Source organism: Aquarana catesbeiana, linkage group LG03, assembly GCF_042186555.1.
Source record: "Aquarana catesbeiana isolate 2022-GZ linkage group LG03, ASM4218655v1, whole genome shotgun sequence".
NCBI classification, from domain to species: Eukaryota; Metazoa; Chordata; class Amphibia; order Anura; family Ranidae; genus Aquarana; species Aquarana catesbeiana.
The window spans coordinates 683015155-683037899 of record NC_133326.1 but is presented as its reverse complement, the minus strand read 5'-3'; the positions used below and the strand labels follow the sequence as shown (position 1 = coordinate 683037899).

At 45.5% G+C, this 22745-nt stretch overlaps 2 protein-coding genes across 8 annotated transcripts in view; both read right to left on the bottom strand.

The window, feature by feature from the left end:
- The window catches only part of WRAP53 (WD repeat containing antisense to TP53), a 35614-nt gene extending 22573 nt beyond the window's left edge, over positions 1-13041 (bottom strand). Inside the window, exons 1-5 of one of the 7 annotated variants that reach the window (XM_073622977.1) lie at positions 12890-13041; positions 12610-12694; positions 7215-7331; positions 5172-5990; positions 2480-2578 (exon numbers count right to left, since the gene is read on the bottom strand). In XM_073622977.1, the coding sequence (XP_073479078.1) occupies positions 2480-2578; positions 5172-5917 (845 nt within the window). In that variant the 5' untranslated portion in view covers positions 5918-5990; positions 7215-7331; positions 12610-12694; positions 12890-13041. Of the gene's footprint in view, positions 1-2479; positions 2579-5171; positions 5991-7214; positions 7332-12609; positions 12695-12873 lie in introns of all 7 variants that reach the window. The other 6 variants (XM_073622976.1, XM_073622973.1, XM_073622975.1 and 3 more) reach the window with 6 other exon arrangements.
- A 6724-nt stretch (positions 13042-19765) lies between these two features.
- The window catches only part of LOC141134136 (uncharacterized), an 85890-nt gene continuing 82910 nt past the window's right edge, over positions 19766-22745 (bottom strand). Inside the window, exon 13 of the mRNA XM_073623722.1 lies at positions 19766-21039. Within this exon, the coding sequence (XP_073479823.1) occupies positions 20930-21039 (110 nt within the window). The 3' untranslated portion in view covers positions 19766-20929. The remainder of the gene's footprint in view (positions 21040-22745) is intronic.

The following is a 22745-nucleotide window of genomic DNA, read 5'->3' as shown; positions in this document are numbered from 1 at the left end:
CACGTGTAAACCGACTCCTCCAGCCTGAGCCCGGCCCCCTATCAGCACCGCGACCCGGAACCGGAAGTCGCGGGTTAAAGGTAGACATCCGCCCTCCGCCGGAAATGACGTCGCCCGTCGTCCGGCCCGTTCGTTCCATTAACAAAAAATGCGGCCTGCACAGTGTGCAGGGAGAGCGGAGTGTCCTCCTTGCTGCGGCCCTGTGAACGCGATAGGGGGCCCCCACAGCCTGATGCCACGCTTGACAAGGAAGGGGTGGCTGCTGTTTTGCGGGTATGTACCGCCTATCCACTGCTTGGAAGCCCCTGCTCCCCTGGGGATGTTCTGAAAGAGGCCACAATCTCCCTGATTGTATCAGCCTGGTTCCCTGCACAGTGTCTCCCCTCCGGAGGAAACACTATTAACTGAGGTATGGCAGGGGAAGTGAGAGTTTTATGGGCTGGCGCAGTGTTTCCTACAGGAAGAGGAGGAGACTATCTCTCAATAGTGGCTGTCCTGAATGACGTAAAGGGAAAAAAGCCCTGGAACGCATGTGGTGTGAACTAGCTCCTAGTCCCCCTGCAAAGTCCCACAAATACCTGCTGATCCTGCCAGTGAATTCCACCTAACGCAGCTTCCTGTAAGGCTTTTTTTCCCTCCCTCTGTTCTCACCCTGTGATCTGGCCAGTAACACATCACCTGTATTAAGAGTGTCTACACTTTGGATGAAGGAGCATGGGGGGGGGGGGGGGGGGGGCACCTTTGGACAGAAGCGTGGGGGGGGTGAGTGCACTGCAGAGTGTTCAGAGGAAGCTTTCAGCTTACAAGATTTTTGCCAGGACCAAACAGGTTTTTTTCTGTTGTGTGCGTTTATGGAACAGATATAAACAAAACATTTGCATATTAGTCCAAACTCATGTAACACACCACTCAGGTAAATCAGAGAAAAAATTGACAACTGTGGGTGCTCACCTCGTCTTGCCACCGTGGAAGCAATACAGGAAAAAACAGGAAATAGTGGCACACCACAGACATAGTCAAAGTTCTTTGAAGATATTTAGTGGTCATCCAGCCAGACAAATACACAAGATACGTTGACGCGTTTCACTCAAGTCACTCATGAGTAAGCTTGAGTGACTCGAGTGAAATGCAACAACGTATCTTGTGTATTTGTCTGGCTAACCATTAAATAAGATACGTTGACGCATTTCACTCAAGTCACTCAAGCTTACTCATGAGTGACTCGAGTGAAACGCGTTAACGTATCTTGTGCATTTGTCTGGCTGGATGACCAATAAATATCTTCAAAAGAACTTTGACTACGTCTGTGGTGTGCCACCATTTCCTGTTTTTCCTACATTTGTATATTAAAAACAGACCGAAAAGGCAGCAAATAGGAGAAGATGATTGTTGGGGATTACATAGGTTTTAACCACTTGACAACTGGGCACTTAAACCCCCTTCCTAACCAGACCAATTTTCAGCTTTCGGTGCTCTTACATTTTGAATGACAATTACTCATTCAATAGGAACTGGCGTCATGACATGACGCTGGTTTGTTTACAAGTGATCGCTCCATCATTTGACGGAGCGATCACGCTGTAAATGACCACTACAAGCGGCCATTTACCGCAATCCGTGATGCGCTGGATCTTCCGGACTCGGCGGTCATGGATGTTTGGGAGAGAAAAGTTTGCTGTAACTGATATAAAGTGCAATCTGGAGTTTGGCTTCAATTTGTTGGTGTATCAAAATCTGCTAGTATATCTAACACTCCTCTCTGCACAGACTGACAATGCTGCTGTGCCTCCTGTGCGCCTTCATCCAGAGTTGGGGGGGACTCTAATACAGGAGGTGCGTTACTGTTCAGATCACCAGGTCAAAACAGATGGAAAAAGCCTAAAAATAAAAAAGCATATGCAGCAGCCATATCCAATACAGTAATACCTTGGATTATGAGCATCATCCGCTCCAGAAGAATGCTTGTAATCCAAAGTACATGTATATTAAAGCGAGTTTCCCCCCATATGAAATAATGGAAACTCAGATAATTCGTTCAAGTGTCACTGCTAGTGTATGCGGTACCGCATGTGGCCAGAGGTGGGGGGCGCTGGAAACACTCAGAGACGAGTGTTTCCGAGTGTCACCGGCGCCCCCCACACTTTTGGCCACATGCGGTACTGCACACCCCAGAGGCTTGAATCCTGCTCGTCTTGCAAGACAACACTCGCAAATCGAGTCAGAATTAAAAAAATAAAATAAAAAGCAGCTATTATTGCGAAACACTGGTAAACCGTGTTACTCCCAATCCAAGGTTTTACTGTAATTTATTACAGTTTTAGGTTTAATACCGCTTTAAGAAGTATGACAGGTTGAAAGGCATGGGCAGAAATAACAGAATATCATACGTGAAAAGACACAATATGCATAGCTGACAATAGCAGGGTTTTTTTCCCTATCTGCAGCAGATATTATGGTCTGCCCTCCACATGATACTCACCACTTGCAGCCTTTCAGGAAGTTTTCGGGAACATTCGTGTACTCGTTCCATGCCCCGGTGACTGTCCATGGAGGCTGAGAGAAGTCGTACGATGCTGGGCTGTGGGGATGTAGAGGGAAAACAGGTGAAATACTGAAGGCTGAAAAACAACATCAGACAAAAATTGACCTTTTCTTAAAAAGCAGAACTCAAGTCAAAACTAACAAAATTAGGCCTATTAAAAATAAATACATAAATAAATAAAAGCAGAAAAGTAACTTTTCTGCAATCCATCCAGAGCTCCACCCCCAAACCATACTTTAACCACTAGATGTCCCCAGTCTGATGGGCAACATCATTCCACCCACTTCCTCTGAGCCTGGGTCATCCTGGACCCGCTCCCAGACTGTAAATAAATCAGCACAGTGATGAGCTCATATGTCACTCGGCTATCTCCTCCTATCAGAATGCCTCTTGCACTGACTGATTCCTTGTGCCGCAGCCATCCAGGGGAATACTGTCCCCATTGGGGAGGAGCCGATGATGTCACGGCGCAACTGTAAGTGAGCTGAACACCATTGCTTCCTCCTGGAGGGGACATTATTCCCATGGATGGCCAATGATGAGAGGTGGATTGAATTCCTGGAAGTGGTGAAGGGAATACCTGCCGCCGGTGTGATGGCGATGGGACTGCAGGATGTACGAGCACAAAAATTACATAAAAATTTAATAACACGCTGGGGCGCCATTATAGAGAAGATCTGAACAGTATATGTGAAAGAACTGCTTGGATTGTGATATACTGTATAGTGGATCTTTACAAACACTGGACTTTTGAGTTTACGAGCACTTGGTATATTTCACAAATAGGGAAGCAAAGAGGAAAGCAAAAAGAAGAAGAGGCAAGGGAGAAGAAGAGGCAAGGGAGAAGAAGAGGCAAGGGAGAAGAAGAGGCAAGGGAGAAGAAGAGGCAAGGGAGAAGAAGAGGCAAGGGAGAAGAAGGAAAGAAAGAAAGAAAGAAAGAAGGAAAGAAAGAAAGAAAGAAAGAAAGAAAGAAAGAAAGAAAGAAAGAAAGAAAGAAAGAAAGAAAGAAAGAAAGAAAGAAAGAAAGAAAGAAAGAAAGAAAGAAAGAGAAAAAGCGAAAAAGATGAAAGCGAAAAAGAGGAACGCGAAAAAGAAAAAGAAGAAAGCAAAAAAAGAAAAAAAGAGGAAAGGGAAAAAGAGGAAAGGGAAAAAAAGAGGAAAGGGAAAAAGAGGAAAGGGAAAAAGAGGAAAGGGAAAAAGAGGAAAGGGAAAAAGAGGAAAGGGAAAAAGAGGAAAGGGAAAAAAAGAGGAAAGGGAAAAAAAAAAAAAGAGGAAAGGGAAAAAAAGAGGAAAGGGAAAAAAAAAAAAGAGGAAAGAGAAAAAGGAGGAAAGAGAAAAAGAAAAGAGGAAAGCGAAAAAAGAAAAAAAAAAAAAAGAGGAAAGCGAAAAAAGAAAAGAGGAAAGCGAAAAAAGAAAAGAGGAAAGCGAAAAAAGAAAAGAGGAAAGCGAAAAAAGAAAAGAGGAGAGCGAAAAGAAGCGAAGAGGAAAGAGAAAAAGAGAAGGAAGCGAATATAGCGAATATATATTCATATATATTCTGTGCATTTACTTTTTGTTTTTATCCCAGTCCAGCGATTCAGTGGCTCCCACAACCCTGTGTAAGGGAGCTCTTGACAATGGCTGTGAATTCACCCATAGCCCAGCCATTGCCAGTTCTCCTTCCTCAGCCGCTCACTTACACAAGAGAGCTGGAGCTGCAGGATCGCGTGACTTGACTAAAAATAGGCAAGTACACAGTTTTGTTTTTTTTGGGGGTGGGGTTTAATACAGGGTTTGCTAGATAGGTAGGAAGGGGAGGGAGTGTTTTTAGGAACAGTTAGTATTACCCTCATCTTCCACTTTAATGAATGCAAAGCTGCACTAAAAGAGAAGTTCAGCATTTTTTTCTTCCAAGAATCATACTGATGCTGCATCTGACCCCTACAAGGGCTCTAACACTGAGAACCGAGTGATCAAATACCACCGATCACTCAGTTCTCAGAGCTCCGTGAGGAGAGAGCTGGTAACTGTCAGTCATCGGCACTCTGCTCTCCCCCTCCACGCTCATTGGAGCCCTGGGCTGTGGAGGGGTGGGAGTGGCCGGCTCAGGCTCTCAGCGGCTCACTGAGAGGCTGAGCCAGCTGCTGGTCCAGGGTTGTGGGTGGATCCCAACCATATGGTTGCAATATTGCCCAAGCCTGGAGACGCTCTGTGACTTCAGCCGACCGCCCACTATCTGCTGAATACGGGTCACAGGAGTGCAGAACGAATGTGATCCACAGAAGTACAGCCAAACGCGCTTTAGCTGTACTTTAGTTTCTTACAACTGCTTGGAAGTTCAGCTTTTAAATTTTTTTTCTCCTGAGAAAAATACGCAAATTAGTCCCCCCTCCCAAGTCATAAGGAATGCAGGCAGATATACAGCTAAACATGTAACAGGCGAAAGCATTAGAGGCTTGCATTTGTCACATGTGAACACACAGGCCAGCATGCAAATAGGCAAAGGAAGCGCAATGTGTAAGCACTTGTAGGAGGTGAGATTGGTGCACAAGGAAGATTGGTGAATGTGGTTCTTATATTAACCTGCGGACCAGCAGGCACCTCTCCTACAGTGGTACCACATAATAGAAAATCCTTACTGCTCACTTACAAATAGGTCTCCTCCTCTGTAGTCGCGGTCAAGTCCTCTGGATTCGCCAATTCCGCTCCTACTTCCTGGACGTCTTCTTCCACCTCATGGGAGCAAACGTCACAGACCGGCTCCGGGTGATCAATACAAGACTTCTTGCTTGGTGGCTCCCCAAAATCCTGATCTTCTGAAACCAGTGAACCTTGTGCCTCTATGACTTTGTCTCCACTTAGGATCCCAGCACCTTCGCCGCTTTCAGAATCAATATTTCCTTCTTCCTTCGTCTTATGATCTTCTTGAAACATTAAGGGATCGGTCTCTTCAACTAAGCCACCAGTGCAAGATTCTGCAACAACAGTACGACATTCTGAGGACCAAAGGCTTTCCTCAACCAGTATCTCAGGTGGCTTCCCACAAACATCAACCGATGAGCCATTGTCTCGCTCTGATGTCTTGTCCTGGTTGTGGGCAACACTTTCATCTGACTCCGGTCTTAACTCAGAGGATTTCTCAAACAGATCAACACTGCTTTCATCCAACGAGCCATTGTCTCTCTCTGTTGTCTCATCTGGGTTGTGAGTGGGAATTTTCTCTGACTCCAATCTTAACTCCGACGACTTCTCAAAAATATCAACAGCGTTTGGTTTCAACGAGCCAACGTCTTGCTCCAAAATCTCTTCTGGTGCGCGAGTAAAACTGTGATCCGACACCAGGCCCTCTTCAGCCATAGTGTCTCCGGGTAAAGGAATTCCCTCAGGAACCTCCATCTTGAGTACCTCTAAGGAATTTATTGAAATCACAGAATTGCTTTTAAGTTTTCCATCCAGATGGCGTTAATGCCTGTCAAAAAAGAGAAGAATAGGATTAAAAAAAAAAGAAACTAAAACTAAAAATTCTATCATGCCTCTGCCTCTAGGATCATGCCTGCGTCTGTCAGAGCCTGGCAATGTTTCATGGCATTTGTAGTTTGAACACAGCTGGAGCTCAGAGGTTGCTTAATCGTGTTACAGCTCAACACTAGACCCAACCCCCCCCCCCCCCCCCCCCGGAATGTATTTTTTCACTTTTTCTATGTTTTTACCCAGAATCCTTTCGCCAATCTTTCTCCCTCAATTGCCTAGGGCTCATTTACACTTGTGGTTGGAGAGGGCAATGTAAAACAGGTGTCTACATCCTTAAAGGGCTGTGTATTGTGGTGTGTTGTACAGACAGTGGTTAGCACTTCCGCCTGGCAGCACACCTATGCATTTTTCAGTGCGTTCTCAGTTTTACAGAAACGCACTACAGTCCATTTACCATTTATAGCCATGGGTCACGTTCACGTCTGTGTTTTTTCCACCACTGCATTTTTTGGAAAAGGGGTTTTGAACTTTTTTTTTCCGGGCAGCAGATTGCATTTTTTTGGTTCCAGGGACTACAATGGAAATGCAGCAGAAAAGCATAAAAAAATGCAGTGCTTGCGTTTTAAAAGCGCTTCTGCAAGACAATAGACACCTTTCCAAAGCACATTAAAAATGCATCAAAAAACATGGTGTGAAAAAACACAAAAACGCACCGGGAAAATGCATCAACCGGGCCCTAAAATAAAACAGAGCAGGTCATTGCTAACTTGCTAACTCTTGTCACAATCTTCTAGAAAAGATGAAAAAAATAACTAAAAAAAAAAAAAAAAAAAAAAAAAACAAAAAAAAAAAACAAACCCAGCTCCCACCTCGTCCTCTGGCTAGAGTGCAGGAGGCACTGTGGCGATGGAGGATCCATGAATATCGGGCAATACAGAAAAATAGAAAAATAAAACAAAAAGGCAAGAAAAACAAAGGCCAAGCCTAAAATAGAGGAACCCAAACCCACCTAGGTCAAAAACAGTATTCCTATGGATGAGGCCTCATGCATACCAACTCTTACCAGTTCCTGTGAGCTGAGGCATAACAATGATGGCACTTTCTGATGCCTACAAGTGAATGCCCTCTGCATCTGTGGAAATGCACATGCGGCGTATTCTGGGGAGAAGCCCTGTAGGAGCATGCAAACATGCAAAAAACCACAGCCACATACAGCCATTACCTTGGCGAAGGTGTCAGCTGCCAATACAAACAAATTACTGTACATAGCTGTGCTTGAGTAAACGCCAAAGGCTTCTGCATCAGTTGCTGTGGACACATGCGGGTACAGCGCTTCTCCCTGCAGGGGAAAAGCATCATAAGTGCGGGTAAATATGCAGAAGCCAATCGGCATGGCTGTGCATAGCTGCCAGTACAGGTAAAGGACTGTACATGGCCGTGCTTGGATAACTTCCCAAGATAGCTTCTGCAGTGGTGGTTACTTGCACATAGAGCCTAGACATGTGCACAACAAAAAAATTATTTTCGTTACGTTACGTTTCCGTTGATTCATAATTTGGTAAGATGCGAGTGTTCATATTCAGACTCGTTCGTATTTTCGCAACAGTTATATTTTCGTTGATACAAAATGATTCGCAATTCCGTCTTTGATTCCTAATTTGTAATTTTGTTAGATAATAATTTTCGTTTACACTACTCGTAATTTAGTAATTGTTACTTTTGTGAGATTGCCTTTTTCGTTGATTCGTACTTTCGTAGGAAATAAAAGAATAATATTCCTATGCTTGCTTTTCTAATAAGTCCTATACTTCCTCCAGTCCATTCCCTCAGTCACGAGACCTGACTCCGTCTCCTCCTCAACTGAATCTAAAAAGATTCAGGAATGCCGTGTGACTCAGACACAAAAGGGATAAGCTGATTGGCTAAAGATATTAAGATACATCACTCATTAATACACTGCCCATTCGAAAGAACGATTCGAGAGCACGAAATTGCGAACATACATATTAAGATACACTTACACTGTCCATTCAAAAGAACGATTCGAGAACATGAACAAACGAAGAAAGGAAATTACGAACACACGAATGAAAATACGAACATAAGAACTTAAGAACAGACAAAGGATTAAAAATATGAAATGGAAATCATTATAGATGTCATTTTCTTTCTTTCTTTTACTGTTTCTGAGTTTCGTATTTTCGTAAGTTTGTCCATTCGTAAGTTCGTATTTTCAAGTGTTTGTTATTTTGATTATTCGTAATTTTCATATTTTGGTTCTTTCAGCTATTCGGATGTTCGAATTGATCTGAATATACAAATACTAACAAATTCCTATGAAAATCCATTCGTTACGAACCGAATCGCACATGTCTAATAGAGCCCTTCTCCCCAATGCAAAAGTGGCACTTCTGGGGAGAAGCTTTCTATGTGCAGGTAAATATGCAGAAGCCATCGGTGTCTACCTGTGCACTGGCCATGTACAGCTGTCAATACAAGTAAATGACTGTACGTGGCCATGTTCGGGTAAATGCGATGGCATCAGTGGTTACCAGCATACGTAGTGCTTCTCCCCAAAAGTAGAAGGTAAACATGCAGAAGCCATCTGAGCGTGGTCACATACAGCCCCAAATACAAGTAAAAGACTTTATGTGACCGTGTGTACGGCACTTCTCCCCAAATGCAAAAGTGGTGCGTCCAGGAGGAAGCGCCGTACATGCGCACACAGGTAGGCACGCGGCAGCCAACAGCAGTTTCCCCGGGGCGGCTGTGTAAAGTAACCAATACAAGCGAATAACTGCTGGTGACCACGTCGCTTGGATACACACACCGATGGCTTCTATGATGACGATTAGTTAGGCATATGTGTGCGGGGCTTCTCCCCAAACCGCAAAAGTAGCACTTCTGAGTAGAAGCTTTCTATGTGCAGGTAAATATCCTGAAGCCATCGGTATCTACCTGAGCATGGCCATGTAGACAGCATCATCCACGCAGGTAAACATGCGGAAGCCATGAATCGTTTAACTGGGCACGACCGTGTACAACCTCCAATACAAGTGAACGACTGTACATGGCCGTGCTTGGGTAAACACTGATGGCTTCGGCATTGGTGGTTACCCGCACATGTGCACAGGGCGTTCCTCCCCAAATGCAAAAGTGACACTTTTGAGGATAAGCTTTCTATGTGCAGGTAAATATGTGGAAGCCGTCGGTGTCTACCTGAGCATGTCCATGTACAGCAAGTAAATGACTGTACCTGGCCGTGTTTGGGTAAACACAAGGGCATCAGCATCAGTGGTTACCAGCACATGCAATGCTTCTCCCCAAAAGTAAAAGATAAACATGTAGAAGCCATCGGCGTCCACCTGAGCGTGGTCACATACAGCAACAAATACAAGTAAAAGACTGACTGTGAGTACGGCACTGCTCCCCAAATGCCAAAGTGGTGGGTCCGAGCGGAAGCACCACACGTGGGTACACATGCAGGATCCAGCAGTATGTGGCCACACTCAGGTAAATGCCGATGCCTTTAATGCACATGCATGGGTGACCACTAATGCAGAAGCCATCAGCGTTTACATGAGCATGGTCATGTACAGTCATTATTATTTTTCGTATACAGGATTTATACAGCGGCAGCACTTTACAGTGTAGAGGGGGGGATATTATAATTACAATACAGTTCAATACAGAAAGGACAGGAGGGAACTTGTCATTCACTTGTATTGGCGGCTGTACACGGTCGTGCCCAGTTAAACGCTGATGGCTTTTGCATGTTTACCTGCGTGGATGAAGCTTCTCCCCAGATGTGCCACTTTTGCTTTTTGGGGAGAAGCTGTGAAAAGCTACAAACACAAGCAAATAACTGCTGGTGACCACACTGGGATAAACACTGATGGCTTCTACATCAGAGGTTCCCTATGCACACGTATACAGGGCTTTTCCCCCCCAAATGAAAAAGTGGCACATCTGGGGAGAAGCATCATCCTCGCGGGTAAAACATACAGCTGCCTATACAAGTGAATGACTGACTGTAGATGGCCATGCTCAGGTAAACGCTGATGCCTTCTATGCACATGCATGGGTAACCACTGATGCAGAAGACATCAGCATTTAACTGGGCACGACTGTGTACAGCCACCAATACAAGTGAATGACTGTACATGGCCATGCACAGGTAAAACGACGGTGGCTCCTCCATCCGTGGTTACCCATGCATGTGCATAGAAGGCATCAGCGTTTACCTGAGCAAAGCCATGTACAGTTAGTCATTCACTTGTATTGGCAGCTGTAGTTGGTAGTGCCCAGTTAAAAGCTCATGGCTTCTGCATTAGTGGATACCCACACATACACCTAGAGTTGCCACCTCATCCCTTTAAACCCAAATACAACTGAATTGCACAGGTTTTGAGGCTAATTAAGTGCAGATAAGGCACAAAGTGAGTTTAATTATCACTTTAATCAGACACACAACCTGTGTAATTAAAATGTGTTCGGCTTTAAAGGGAATTGGTGGCAACTCTACATACACCTCGTTCATATGGGCGTACTACAACATACACCCATGTGAGGGCTGTGTTCGCCTGCATGGGGATGCACAGGTGTCCCATGCACCCTAGAGCAGGTGTTTCGTCAGATTAGGCGACCCGTCAGAATTTGTAATGGAAGTGACACTCCGCCGCCGCCATCTTGCTACACCCCGCACTCATCCACAGTAAGGATATACAGTGAGAAGGCGGCAGGGCACACTTATTAACAGTAAACTCAGCTTATATGTATAGTTTAGATGTTGAATTTCAAAAGCACCGGCAAGCCTGCTGATCTCATAGGTTTGCTAATCTGCTTTGAAAAATCCACATCAAAACAGTCTGAGGGATTTCAAAATACCGAATTGCACTATATAAGCTGAGTTTTACTGTTAAAAATAAGTGCGCCATGCAAGACTTCAGTGGGTGTAACAAGATGTCCACGTGCCGGATTCTCACTGTATCCTTACTGTGGACGAGCGCGTCACGAAACGTCACAAATTCTGACAAGTCGCCTAATCTGAGGAAACACCGGCAGTCCCATTCGTGTCTATTATATGGAATGGCTCAATTCTAGTGGGGAATTGGAGAAATCGCCCACATCCCTAGTAAAGCACAGAAACAGCGAAACAGGAACCCTCTGGCGGGACTTTAACCACTTTCCCGCCCGGCATATAACAGATGGACACCTGGGAAGTGGTTCTGTTTGCCTGACTAGGCGTCATATGATGTCCAGCAGTAAGGATGAGCTCCGGCGTGTTCGCATGGCGCACGTGCCGAGCCCGCCAGGAAGTCGGCACGGCGCAGCGCTAATCACAGGCAGGGAGACATTTCCCGATCTCTGCAGCCGCACATCGGGAAATGTCTCACTGCTTGTGATTAGCGCTGCGCCGTGCCGACTTCCTGGCGGGCTCGGCACGTGCGCCATGCGAACACGCCGGAGCTCATCCCTATCCAGCAGGATAACACGCTGGTGCACGCGGCGATCACACTTGCTTTCGCAAGTGCGGCGTGTCATTCTGACACGCTGCATCTCCGATCATAAGAAGCCTCTGACAGAGGCTTTTTACCACATGATCAGCTGTGATCGGTAAACGGCATTCCTCGGTTCGCACCGTCAGGGAGAGCCGATCAACAGCTCTCCCTGTCAGGGAGGGGGGGGGGGTCTGTGCTGATAATCAGCACACTGATTATCAGCACAGCCCCCATCAAATGTACCCATAAGCTGCCAATCGGTGCCCAGTCAGTGCCCCATCATAACCCCCTACCAGTGCTCAATAAAGTGCCAGTTAAGTGCCCACCAGTGCAAATCAGTGCCCACCATAGTGTCAGTGTCCATCACATTGCCAATCAGTGCCCAGCATTAACACCTGTCAGTACCTGCCCAATCAGTGCTGCACCATCATTGCCATCTATTAGTGTCCATCAATGCCACCTGTCAGTACCCATAAGTGCTGGATATCAGTGCCACCCATCGGTGCCCATCAGTGCCCATCAATTCTACATATCAGTGCCGCCTCATCAGTGCCCACTTATCAGTGCCCGTCAGTGAAGGAGAAAACAACATTTTATAACAGAAACAAAGAAAAAAACTTTTTTTTTTTTTTTAGTTTGCACGGACACAGCTGCTGGTCCCAATCTGACATTCACGTGGGTCTCTAAACCTCAGGCAGCGTGCGTTTGGGGGGACCATGCATGCACGTGGCTGTAACGCTGAGAGCGGCATCTGCTTCTTGATAGAGGTGACTGCCTGCACGCGGATGCACGGAGTCCCTGTACATCCCCACCCAGGCAAACACGGCCAATCACACAGGAGTACGCTGTAGTATGCCAATGTGAATGAGGCCGTGGAGTGCTTCTTCCCAAATGCAAACCGGTGACATCCTGGGGAGAAGCGTGGTACGTGCGGCTAAACACGTGGAAGCGATCTGCAAGTGCGGCCGGGTCCAGCTGCTGATATAAGTGAAGGACTAAACGTGGCTGTGCTTGTTAAACATACGTACGACGCTTCTCTCTGGATGAGAAAGTGGCGTGTGTGTGTGCAGAGAAATGTCGTACGCGTGTAAACACGCATCGGCCATTGCTGTTTACCTGAGCGCTGCCCCAGGTGCCTGAAAAATGCACCACCGCCGCCGCCCTGGCGTCCAAACCCGGCTTAGATTTTACACCCCGGAGACTAAATCCAGAGATAGATAAAAAAATATATATTATTATATATACAGTATATTATATAATTATACATTATTATAATATATACATTATATTATATAATTATACATTAATATACAGAGATAACTATAATATAATAAATAAGAGTCTCCTGGAAGAAGGAGACAGCCCCAGCACAGGACATACATAACACACCACTCACTCATACACAGGGAAGCTGGAGGACATGCAGACAGCCTCCTTACCATAGAGGAGAAGACAGAGTTTAAACAGAGAGTCGACCACGCCCCCTCCGGGACGCACACAATTCCGCATCACTTCCTCCAGAAGTGATGCAGCTACTTCCGCCCACACTACAGCCTCAGAAGAAAGGGTGTTTCGTCAGATTCAGCGACCCGTCAGAATGTGTAACGGAAGGAACGTTCCGTCGCCGCCATCTTGCTACACCCCCCCCCCCCCCCACTCCTCCATAGTAAGGATACACTGAGAAGGGGGGGAAAGCGGACATCTTGTTACACCCACCGGAGTTTTGCATTTTACACTAATTTTTTTTTTTAACAGTAAAGTGAGTTTATATAGTGAAATACAGTACTTAGAATTCCGTATGACTGGTTAGATGCTGAATTTTAAAAGCAGCCGCAAGCCTGCTGATCTCATAGCGTAGCTCCCAACTGTCCCCCTGATTTCGAGGGACTGTCCCTGATTTGGAGCAATGTCCCTCTGTCCCTCATTCCTCCTCATTTGTCCCTCATTTTGGTCTGATCTATGTAGTTGTATATAAAATGCACTTTTTACCTTTCAAAAAGTGTTTCCACGTGCTAAACCTTTCATCCAAATTCTAAATTGCTGCATCTGTAAATTTTAAAAGCCAATATAAAGAATAGTAGTGGTAAAAAAGTCCTTGTAGCTATATTAAACCTTTTTATTTTGGTTAATTCACCTTTAAGCGGGTGTAGCAGGGGGTGTGTCCTATGCCTGCATATGTTTGCTAGTAGGTGTCCCTCATTCCCATCTCAAAATGTTGGGAGGTATGTCACAGGTTTGCTAATCTGACAGAAGTTTGCTGCTTTTAAAATTCAACATCTAACCAGTCAGACGGAGTTGTAAGTACTGTATTTCACTATATAAACACTTTACTGTTAAAAAATGAATGTATAATGCAAAACTCCAGTGGGTGTAACAAGATGTCCCCTTTCCCCCTTCTCAGTGTATCGTTACTATGAAGGAGAGTGGGGTGTAGCAAGATGGCGGCGATGACATCACTTCCTTTACATATTCTAATACCTCCCAACTTTCTGAGATGTAAATGAGGGACACCTAGCGTCACATATGGCGACCCATCCAGCTACCCGTTGGAGTGCGCATGCGCCAAGCCGCCATATGTGTTCCAACACTTTACGACAAAACTCCACCCCTAACTCCAGGTTCAAGCCCCACCATCCAAGTGGACATAGAGTTAGAATCTAATTATGCTGAGCGAAGCGAGGCCGTGCTCGAAGCGTGGCGAGCGAAGCGAGGGGTGTGCTAATTTTAGTGCTAATTTTAAGGGATAATATGCAAGTTATTGTCATAAAAAGTGATTGGGTACCTGGGTTCTTCCCCCAGGGGACATGTATCAGTGAAATATTTTTTTTTTAATGGCCGTTTTTTCGGGAGCAGTGATTTTAATAATGCTTAAAGTGAATCAATAAAAGTGAAATATTCCTTTAAATTTCGTACCTGGGGGGTGTCTATAGTATGCCTGTAAAGTGGCGCATTTTTCCTGTGTTTAGAACAGTCCGAGAGCAAAATGACATTTCTAAAGGAAAAAAAGTCATTTAAAAGTAATAGCGGCTATAGTGAATTGTCGGGTCTCAGCAATACAGATAAAAGTCATTAAAAAAAACGGCATGGGATCCCCCAGTCCATTACCAGGCCCTTTGGGTCTGGTATGAATATTAAGGGGAACCCCGAACCAAAATTAAAAAAAAAAAATGCGTGGGGGTCCCCCCAAATTCCATACTAGGCCTTTCAGGTCTAGTATGGATATTAAGGGGAACCCTGCGCCAATTTTTTTTTTTTAAAAGGCGTATTGGTCCCCCTCAAAATCCATACCAGACACTTCAGGTCTGGTATGGATTTTAGGGGAACCCCGCACCAAAATTTTAAAAAAAAATGGCGTGGGGGTCCCCCAAAAAATCCATACCAGACCCTTATCCGAGCACGCAACCTGGCAGGACGCAGGAAAAAAGGGGGGACAAGAGAGCACCCCCCCCTCCTGAACCGTACCAGGCCAAATGCCCTCAACATGGGGAGGATGCTTTGGGGTAGCCCATCCCGCCGAGCTCGTGTGCAGAAGCGAACGCATACATGAGTAGTGCCCACATATGAAAACGGTGTTCAAACCACACATGTGAGGTATCGCCGCGATTGGTAGAGCGAGAGCAATAATTCTAGCACTAGACTTCCGCTGTAACTCAAAACATCAACCTGTAGAATGGAGATTCTAAAGGGTAAAAGTTTGTCGCCATTCCACGAGCGGGTGCAATTTTTTTTTTTTTTAAAAGGCGTAGGGGTCCCCCTCAAAATCCATACCAGACCCTTCAGGTCTGGTATGGATTTTAGGGGAACCCCGCACCAAAATTTAAAAAAAAAATGGCGTGGGGGTCCCCCAAAAAATCCATACCAGACCCTTATCCGAGCACGCAACCTGGCAGGCCGCAGGAAAAGAGGGGGGACAAGAGAGTACCCCCCCCTACTGAACCGTACCAGGCCACATGCCCTCAACATGGGGAGGATGCTTTGGGGTAGCCCATCCCGCCGAGCTCGTGTGCAGAAGCAAACGCATACGTGAGTAGTGCCCGCATATGAAAACGGTGTTCAAACCACACATGTGAGGTATCGCCGCGATTGGTAGAGCGAGAGCAATAATTCTAGCACTAGACCTCCTCTGTAACTCAAAACATCAACCTGTAGAATGGAGATTCTTAAGGGTAAAAGTTTGTCGCCATTCCACGAGCGGGTGCAATTTTGAAGCGTGACATGTTGGGTATTAATGTACTCGGCGTAACATTATCTTTCACAATATAAAAAAAATGGGCTAACTTTACTGTTGTCTTAAGTTTTAATTCAAAAAGTGTATTTTTTGTCCAAAAAAAAGTGCGCTTGTAAGACCGCTGCGCAAATACGGTGTGACAGAAAGCATTGCAACTACCGCCATTTTATTCTCTAGGGTGTTAGAAAAAAAATGTAACTTTAACTTGTAAACAACAAATCTCAGAAAGAGGCTCGGTCCTTAAGTGGTTAATCTGCGTTTGTTCACTGTGGCTATTCAATAAAAAGAAGAAATTTTAAGAGCAACAACCGGAGTGCGCATCATTTTTTCTACATTACTCTACTCAGCCAGCGACTGTGGATCGAGCACCTGGGAGCTCTTCTCTCTATGTGGTGTGTGGGTAGTAGCACTGACTTGTTTATACTTTGACCCCGGATGATGCCTGAACAAAGATGGCTCTGTCGTTCTGGACAGAAAAGCAGATGAAGCTATTGTCAGGGGGGAGCACAGTGATCTCTGTAAGAGGTAATAAATACCAAGTGTTACACATTACTCGGCATGCATGGGCTTAATAGGAAAAATACACTCAATCAGGTGATTTCTCTCCTCTAATGCCGTGTACACACGAGCGGACTTTGCGGCAGACTTTGCCCGGCGGACTTTTCGACGTACTTTACGACGGACTTTCCGAATGAACGGACTTGCATACACACAATCAACCAAAGTCCGACGGATTCTTATGTGATGACGTACGACCGGACTAAAACAAGGAAGTTCATAGCCAGTAGCCAATAGCTGCCCTAGCGTTGGTTTTTGTCCGTCGGACTAGCATACAGACGAGCGGACTTTTCGACCGGACTCGAGTCCGTCGGACAGATTTGAAACGGTCCGTCAAACTTTTGAGAAAACAAAGTCCGCTGGAGCCCACACACGAACTGTCCGACGGACTCCGGTTCGCCGGACCACGTATGCCATAAAGTCCGGTCGTGTGTACGCGGCATTAGGGTTCTTCCAGACGTGTGACTGTCATGGCCTCCCTTCTGAATCCGATCTGCACCCTAATTTATCTTGAGAAGACATGGATGTGTCTATGGATGATGTTCAGGGCAGCGCGGTTAGAGTCATTTTATTGCCTCATTGCCCGGTAATAACACTCTGCAGGGTGCAGGCGATCAGAAAACGCCTTGATATCCTGATTAATGGATGAAACGATACCATGACTGTGTTCAATAACAAGCGTCCTGATAAGTTATGAAAGATCAAACGCTTGTACGAAATCCATTACTTGTCCCGATACTGCTGATTACTAAATGACATGCTACAAAGTCCAAACTAATTAAATATCTACGGCTCAGTTAATCAATTAATGAAATACCAGAATGTCTTAATTAAAAAAAAGCTGAAGTTTGATCTGCTTATATTTTGCCTATCCTGGTTCCTCACTTTCATTATTATGCAATTTTTAAATAAAACCTTTCTGTTTTTATGGCATACCTTATTTTATAACCAGCTATGTCACTATTGGGTCTCTGTGCTTCTCTAGGCAATGCAGGCAGATCATGGCTGGTGGGAGGGGTCAGCAGGGTGGGAGGGGCTGGCAGGGTGCTGTACATAGCTTCCTGAAAACATCACAGCCCCCTGCCTCAGTACGCCTCTCAAGAGCCCTGTTGCACGGATGCAACCAACGGGCTGCCTTTTGGGAGGAGTTATGCAAATATTGAAATGCCTTGATGGGTGGGCATCGGCCTGGAGGAGTGGGCGTTCCTAAGCAGGATGTATTTTCATACAGAGAGTGCTGGTGCAAGGATTTTGTCTACACAGGCAAACACCCCATACTCTGAGTCCCCAGCACACCTCTGTACCCCCAGCACATCTTTATACCCCCAGCATGTTTCTGTATCCCATAACACATCTCTGCACTACCCGAGATTGCCTCCAAACCCCTTAGTATGCCTTTGTGCCCTCAGCAGATCTTTGTACCCCCAGAAAATCCTTGGACCCCCCCCAGCACACCTCTGAACCCCCAGCACATCTCTGTACCCCCTATCCCTGCACTTCCCTTGAATGCTTCTGAAGCATGCCTCCGTGCCCCAGCACATCTTCATACCCCCAAAAAATCCTTGTACCCCCCCAGCACACCTCTGTACCCCCGGCACATCTCTGTACCCCCTATCCCTGCACTTCCCTTGAATGCTTCTGAAGCATGCCTCCGTGCCCCAGCACATTTTCATACCCCCAAAAAATCCTTGTACCCCCCCCCCCCCAGCACATCTCTGTACCCTCAGCATGTTTCTCTATCCCTTAACACATCTCTGCACTCCCACAGAATGCCTCAAAAAGCCTTAGTATGCCTTGGTGTCCCCAGAACATCTCCGTACCCCCAAAAAATACTTGTACCCCCCCAGCACATCTTTGTACCTCCAGCACATCTCTGTACCCCCAGCATGTTTTTGTATCCCTTAACTCATCTCTGCACTCCCCCAGAATGCCTCCAAACCCCTTAGCATGCCTCCGTGCCCCAGCACATCTCCGTACCCCAAAAAAATCCTTGTACCCCCCCAGCATATCTCTGTACCCTCAGCGTGTTTCTGTATCCCTTAACTCATCTCTGCACTCCCCCAGAATGCCTCCAAACCCCTTAGCATGCCTTCGTGCCCCAGCACATCTCTGTACCCCCCAAAAAATCCTTGTACCCCCCCAGAACATCTCCGTACCCCCAAAAAATCCTTGTACTCCCCCAGCACATCTCTGTACCCTCAGCATGTTTCTGTATCCCCTAACACATCTCTGCACTCCCCCTGAATGCTTCCAAACGCCTTAGCATGCCTTGGTGCCCCCAGAACATCTCGGTACCCCCAAAAAATACTTGTGCCCCCCCCAAGCACTTCTCTGTACCTCCAGCACATCTCTGTACCCCCAGCATGTTTCTGTATCTCTTACCACATCATCTGCACTCCCCCAGAATGCCTCCAAACCCCTTAGTGTGCCTTTATGCCCCCAGTGCATCTCTGTATTCCCCAAAACATCCTTGTACCCCCCAGCACACCTTCGTACCCTCAACACATCTCTGCACCCTCTTGCACAACCTCACAGCTCCGGCACACTTCTATACCCCCCCCCCCCCCCCCCCACACACACACACACACATCTGCAATCCTCAGAATCTTTTATATCCCAAAGTACACCTCCGTACCCCCTGCAAACCTCTGCACCCTCCCACATAGCTATATAGCTCTGCACCCCCCAGCATACTTCTGCAACCCTAGCACACTTCTGTACCCCCTTGTACACCTCTGCACCTCCCAGCACATGTACCCCCACAATCTTTTGTATACTTCAGTATGCCTCCATACCCATAAGCACCCCTCTGCACCCCCCCAGCACATGTACTCCACTGCACATCTCTGCACCCCCCCCACCCCTAACACACCTCCGTACCCACTTGCAAATCCCTCTCATGCCCCTTCCACCCACCTCTGAACCCCCAGCACACCTTCACATCCCCCCCACACACCTCTGCATCGCCCAGCAACCTCTATATTCCCCAGTACACCTCTGTACACCCCAGCAAGCCTCTGCACCCCCCCCCCCCCAGAACAGCTATGTACTCCACTACACATCTCTACAACCCTTAAAAACCCCTAACACCCCTTTTACCCACTTGCATATCTCTGCCCCCTCTCGCATATAGGGGACTACAGCTGACAAAAAAAAATCTCAATCCCCAGCAAGTGCTGGGGGATTTGGATTTTACCCCCCCCCCCCCCATCCTGGCGCCCTAAGGCATCTGCCTAAGCCGCCTTATGCTGGTGCTGTGACCGCCCTCGGTAATGCCCACATGTGATGCTGAGGCTCTGTGATTGAAAGAACTGAAATCCAATGAATGAAGTGGGCAAGTCAGATACAGTTAGGCGGGGGAATGAAGGGGTAGATCAGGCATCAATAAATGGTGGACTGGACCAGCACTGTGATGCATTTCTGATAAATGGGTACCATTCACATTGGCATATCCAGGGTATGTCAGGGAGGCCACCAGAGTCCATGTGTAAGAGAAATATCAATGGACCAGATTATTTATTAGATAACAAAGATGAGGAAAGGAATACAAAAGTACATCCATTTTTATTTCTCACATTAGTCATATTTATTTAAAAACAGAAAATATAATTGCATAAAACCTAAATTTAGGCTATTTACATGATTGTGGTATGCGCATTTACCATAGTTGGGAAGGGCAGCTTCTCAGAAGTTTTTGGCAAACAATCTACAATCAATGCTTGAGTTTGGGGTGGGGGAACTTGACTGGCCAATACAGAGTCCTGATCTCAACCCGATAGAACACCTTTGGGATGAATTAGACCGGAAACTGCAAGCCAGGCCTTCTCGTGCACATCAGTACCTGACCTCACAAATGCTCTTCTGGAAGAATGGTCAAACATTCCCATAGACACACTCCTAAACCTTGTGGACAGCCTTCGAAGAAGAGTTGAAGCTGTTATACCTGCAAAAGGTGGGCCAACTCAATATTGAACCCTATGGACTAAGACTGGGATGTCATTAAAGTTCATGTGCGTGTAAAGGCAGGCGTCCAAATACTTTTGGTAATATAGTGTATGTGATGTTTCACACCGCATTAAAGCTGGTCCAACTTTACCAAGTGGCGGGCCCAAACAGACTTAACACAGGAGCCCATCCCATGTGCTCAGGACCTTCATTTTAGGACCAACTCTTTTGTTTGCAATAAACGGCTAGTTGTTAATTTTAAAACCACAGATGGCTTATTATTGAACATAGTTTTGGTTTATGTAACAGAAATTTTGGCACTGGGAAAATAGAGCTGGTTGTAGCAAACAGAGATGATTCTTAGTATCCAATACCATGATAAAAAGAGTTTTTTACATCATGTCGTTGATTAGCGTAAGGCCCAACAGATAGAGCAATGACAATATGGCGGATACGACTATTTGTAAACGTATGTCGTTTTTTGGACACATTCTTATGCAGTTTATGGCTGATCTTCTCACCAATGTCCTCTAGGGTGGACAAAGGAACAGTGCCCTGTAGAAGGAGGAGGACAGACTCATAAAGTCTTTAATTTTTTTGCCATTTTGAGGTCAAAATAATGACTCATTTCTAGTTTAATTTTCTTCCCTCTATTACTTTCATTCAGTTGGCAGTGACATGGAAAATGTTTCATTGTGGTGGTTGTTATAACTTGATGAAACCAAGGAAAGTGGCTTGTCGGTGAATATCAAGAGCGGCATTTCTACGTGGTATTTGAAGGGTGATGGAGTTTCCCTTGTGTAGTCGAAAGATTCCTAAATAAAATAAAAATTAGATGTTAAAGAGCAAAAGTAATAAATAATACAAAAGTGGCTTTAATCTGATTCACTGCAGCCAGATTTCTCCTAGCTCCTCACATGTACATGGCCTGGCATACTAATTACTTACACAACTTCCTACTGTGTCTCTCCACTGGTATCTTAGGATTTAGACTTTCAAGGCAGATATGAACATTATTATTGGCTATGTTGAAGCTGAGGTTTAGTATTAGACTTTGGGTTGTATCTAGGGATTAAAGTCTACATCCAGGTTTAATTTTCTTTAAATAGTTGGTTTGGGCCAAGCTGGCCCAAATTAACTATTTCCATTACTAATAGATGTGCCCGTTGTGTTCAGGTAGATTTATGGGAAATTCCCATCCCGCTCCCAAAAGAAAAGTGAGTCGGGCTGGGCACTGCTCAGCCATTTACTGGAATCTTTGTGTTTCCTCTGATTGGCTGAGGGGGGAGATTGTGATGTCATCTTCCCTCCTCTTCACCTTCAAATGAAAAATTAAACCGGAAGTTAGGCTTTAAGATGAGAGGCAGGGTTATATTTATGGGTTAGGTTTAGGGGACTTGGTTCCAGCTAGGACCAATGTAAGTATGTTCGTGCCAGACCTGTGGGCTCCCTATGGAAATTGGAAATCGCTTTGGTAGGCACCGCTACTATAATGATTGCTGCTAGGTTCCGGGTCTGGAGTAGCTGCCTTGCTGCTTAGTAATCACAAGAGGTTGCTTGGTGTAGGTACCATTCAAAGAACCCTTTGCATTTTCTCAATGAATGCAAATGATGATGGGTGACAAAGTCATCAGGGCTTTCCTTAACGCAGGGCAAAAGGGGGAGCTGCCCTGGGCCCAGTCATTGTTGTGGGGCCCAAAGCTCCTGCCCCTTCAGCCCACACTGCCCACAAATAGTTGATAAGTGGATTCGGGGGGGGGGGCCCCAAGAAAATAATTGCCTAGGGTTCAATCAATATTAAAGACAGCCCTGATCACCATATTTCAAAAAGCTTGGACTTTAATTATGCTATCAATAGTGAACTCTACTATAACTACTAGATATAAAGAGTTTAATATTTTTATTACAACTTTTTTTTTTTTAAAGGGTAATTTGCCCAGCAAGGCACAAACCGAGACGTAGCTCAAAACAATACAAAACAGAATAGAAATATCAGATTATCCCTGCATAGCAATACCAGATGGGGTAATAGGGACCAAAAAAGAAGGTCCCCGCTCAGGAAATAACATAGCAAAAGCAATATCACATGAAACAGAAATGAAAAATGCACAAAATACCTCTCAGCCAATGACAGAGAAGGGTTATGAACATAGAGATACATAACATTTCTCTGGAGCAACCAAATAATTGTATTACAACTTTGATTAAAATATCCCATACAGTATTTTTAATAAAAGTATAATTGTTGTACAATAAGTACCGTATTTATTGGCGTATAACACGTGCCGGCATATAACATGCACCCCAAAGTAAGGAGGGAAGTTTAAGGAAAAAACTTTTAGGAGGGAAGTTTAAGGAAAAAAAACTTACATTTTAAATGCCCATCATTGCAGCCTTATCAGTGTCCATCTGCAGCCATGCCCAATAGTGTCCATCTGCAGCCATGCCCAATAGTGTCCATCTGCAGCCTTGTACAAAATTGCAGCATGATCGTTTTTTAAATTGTGCCGCCGAGACAGAA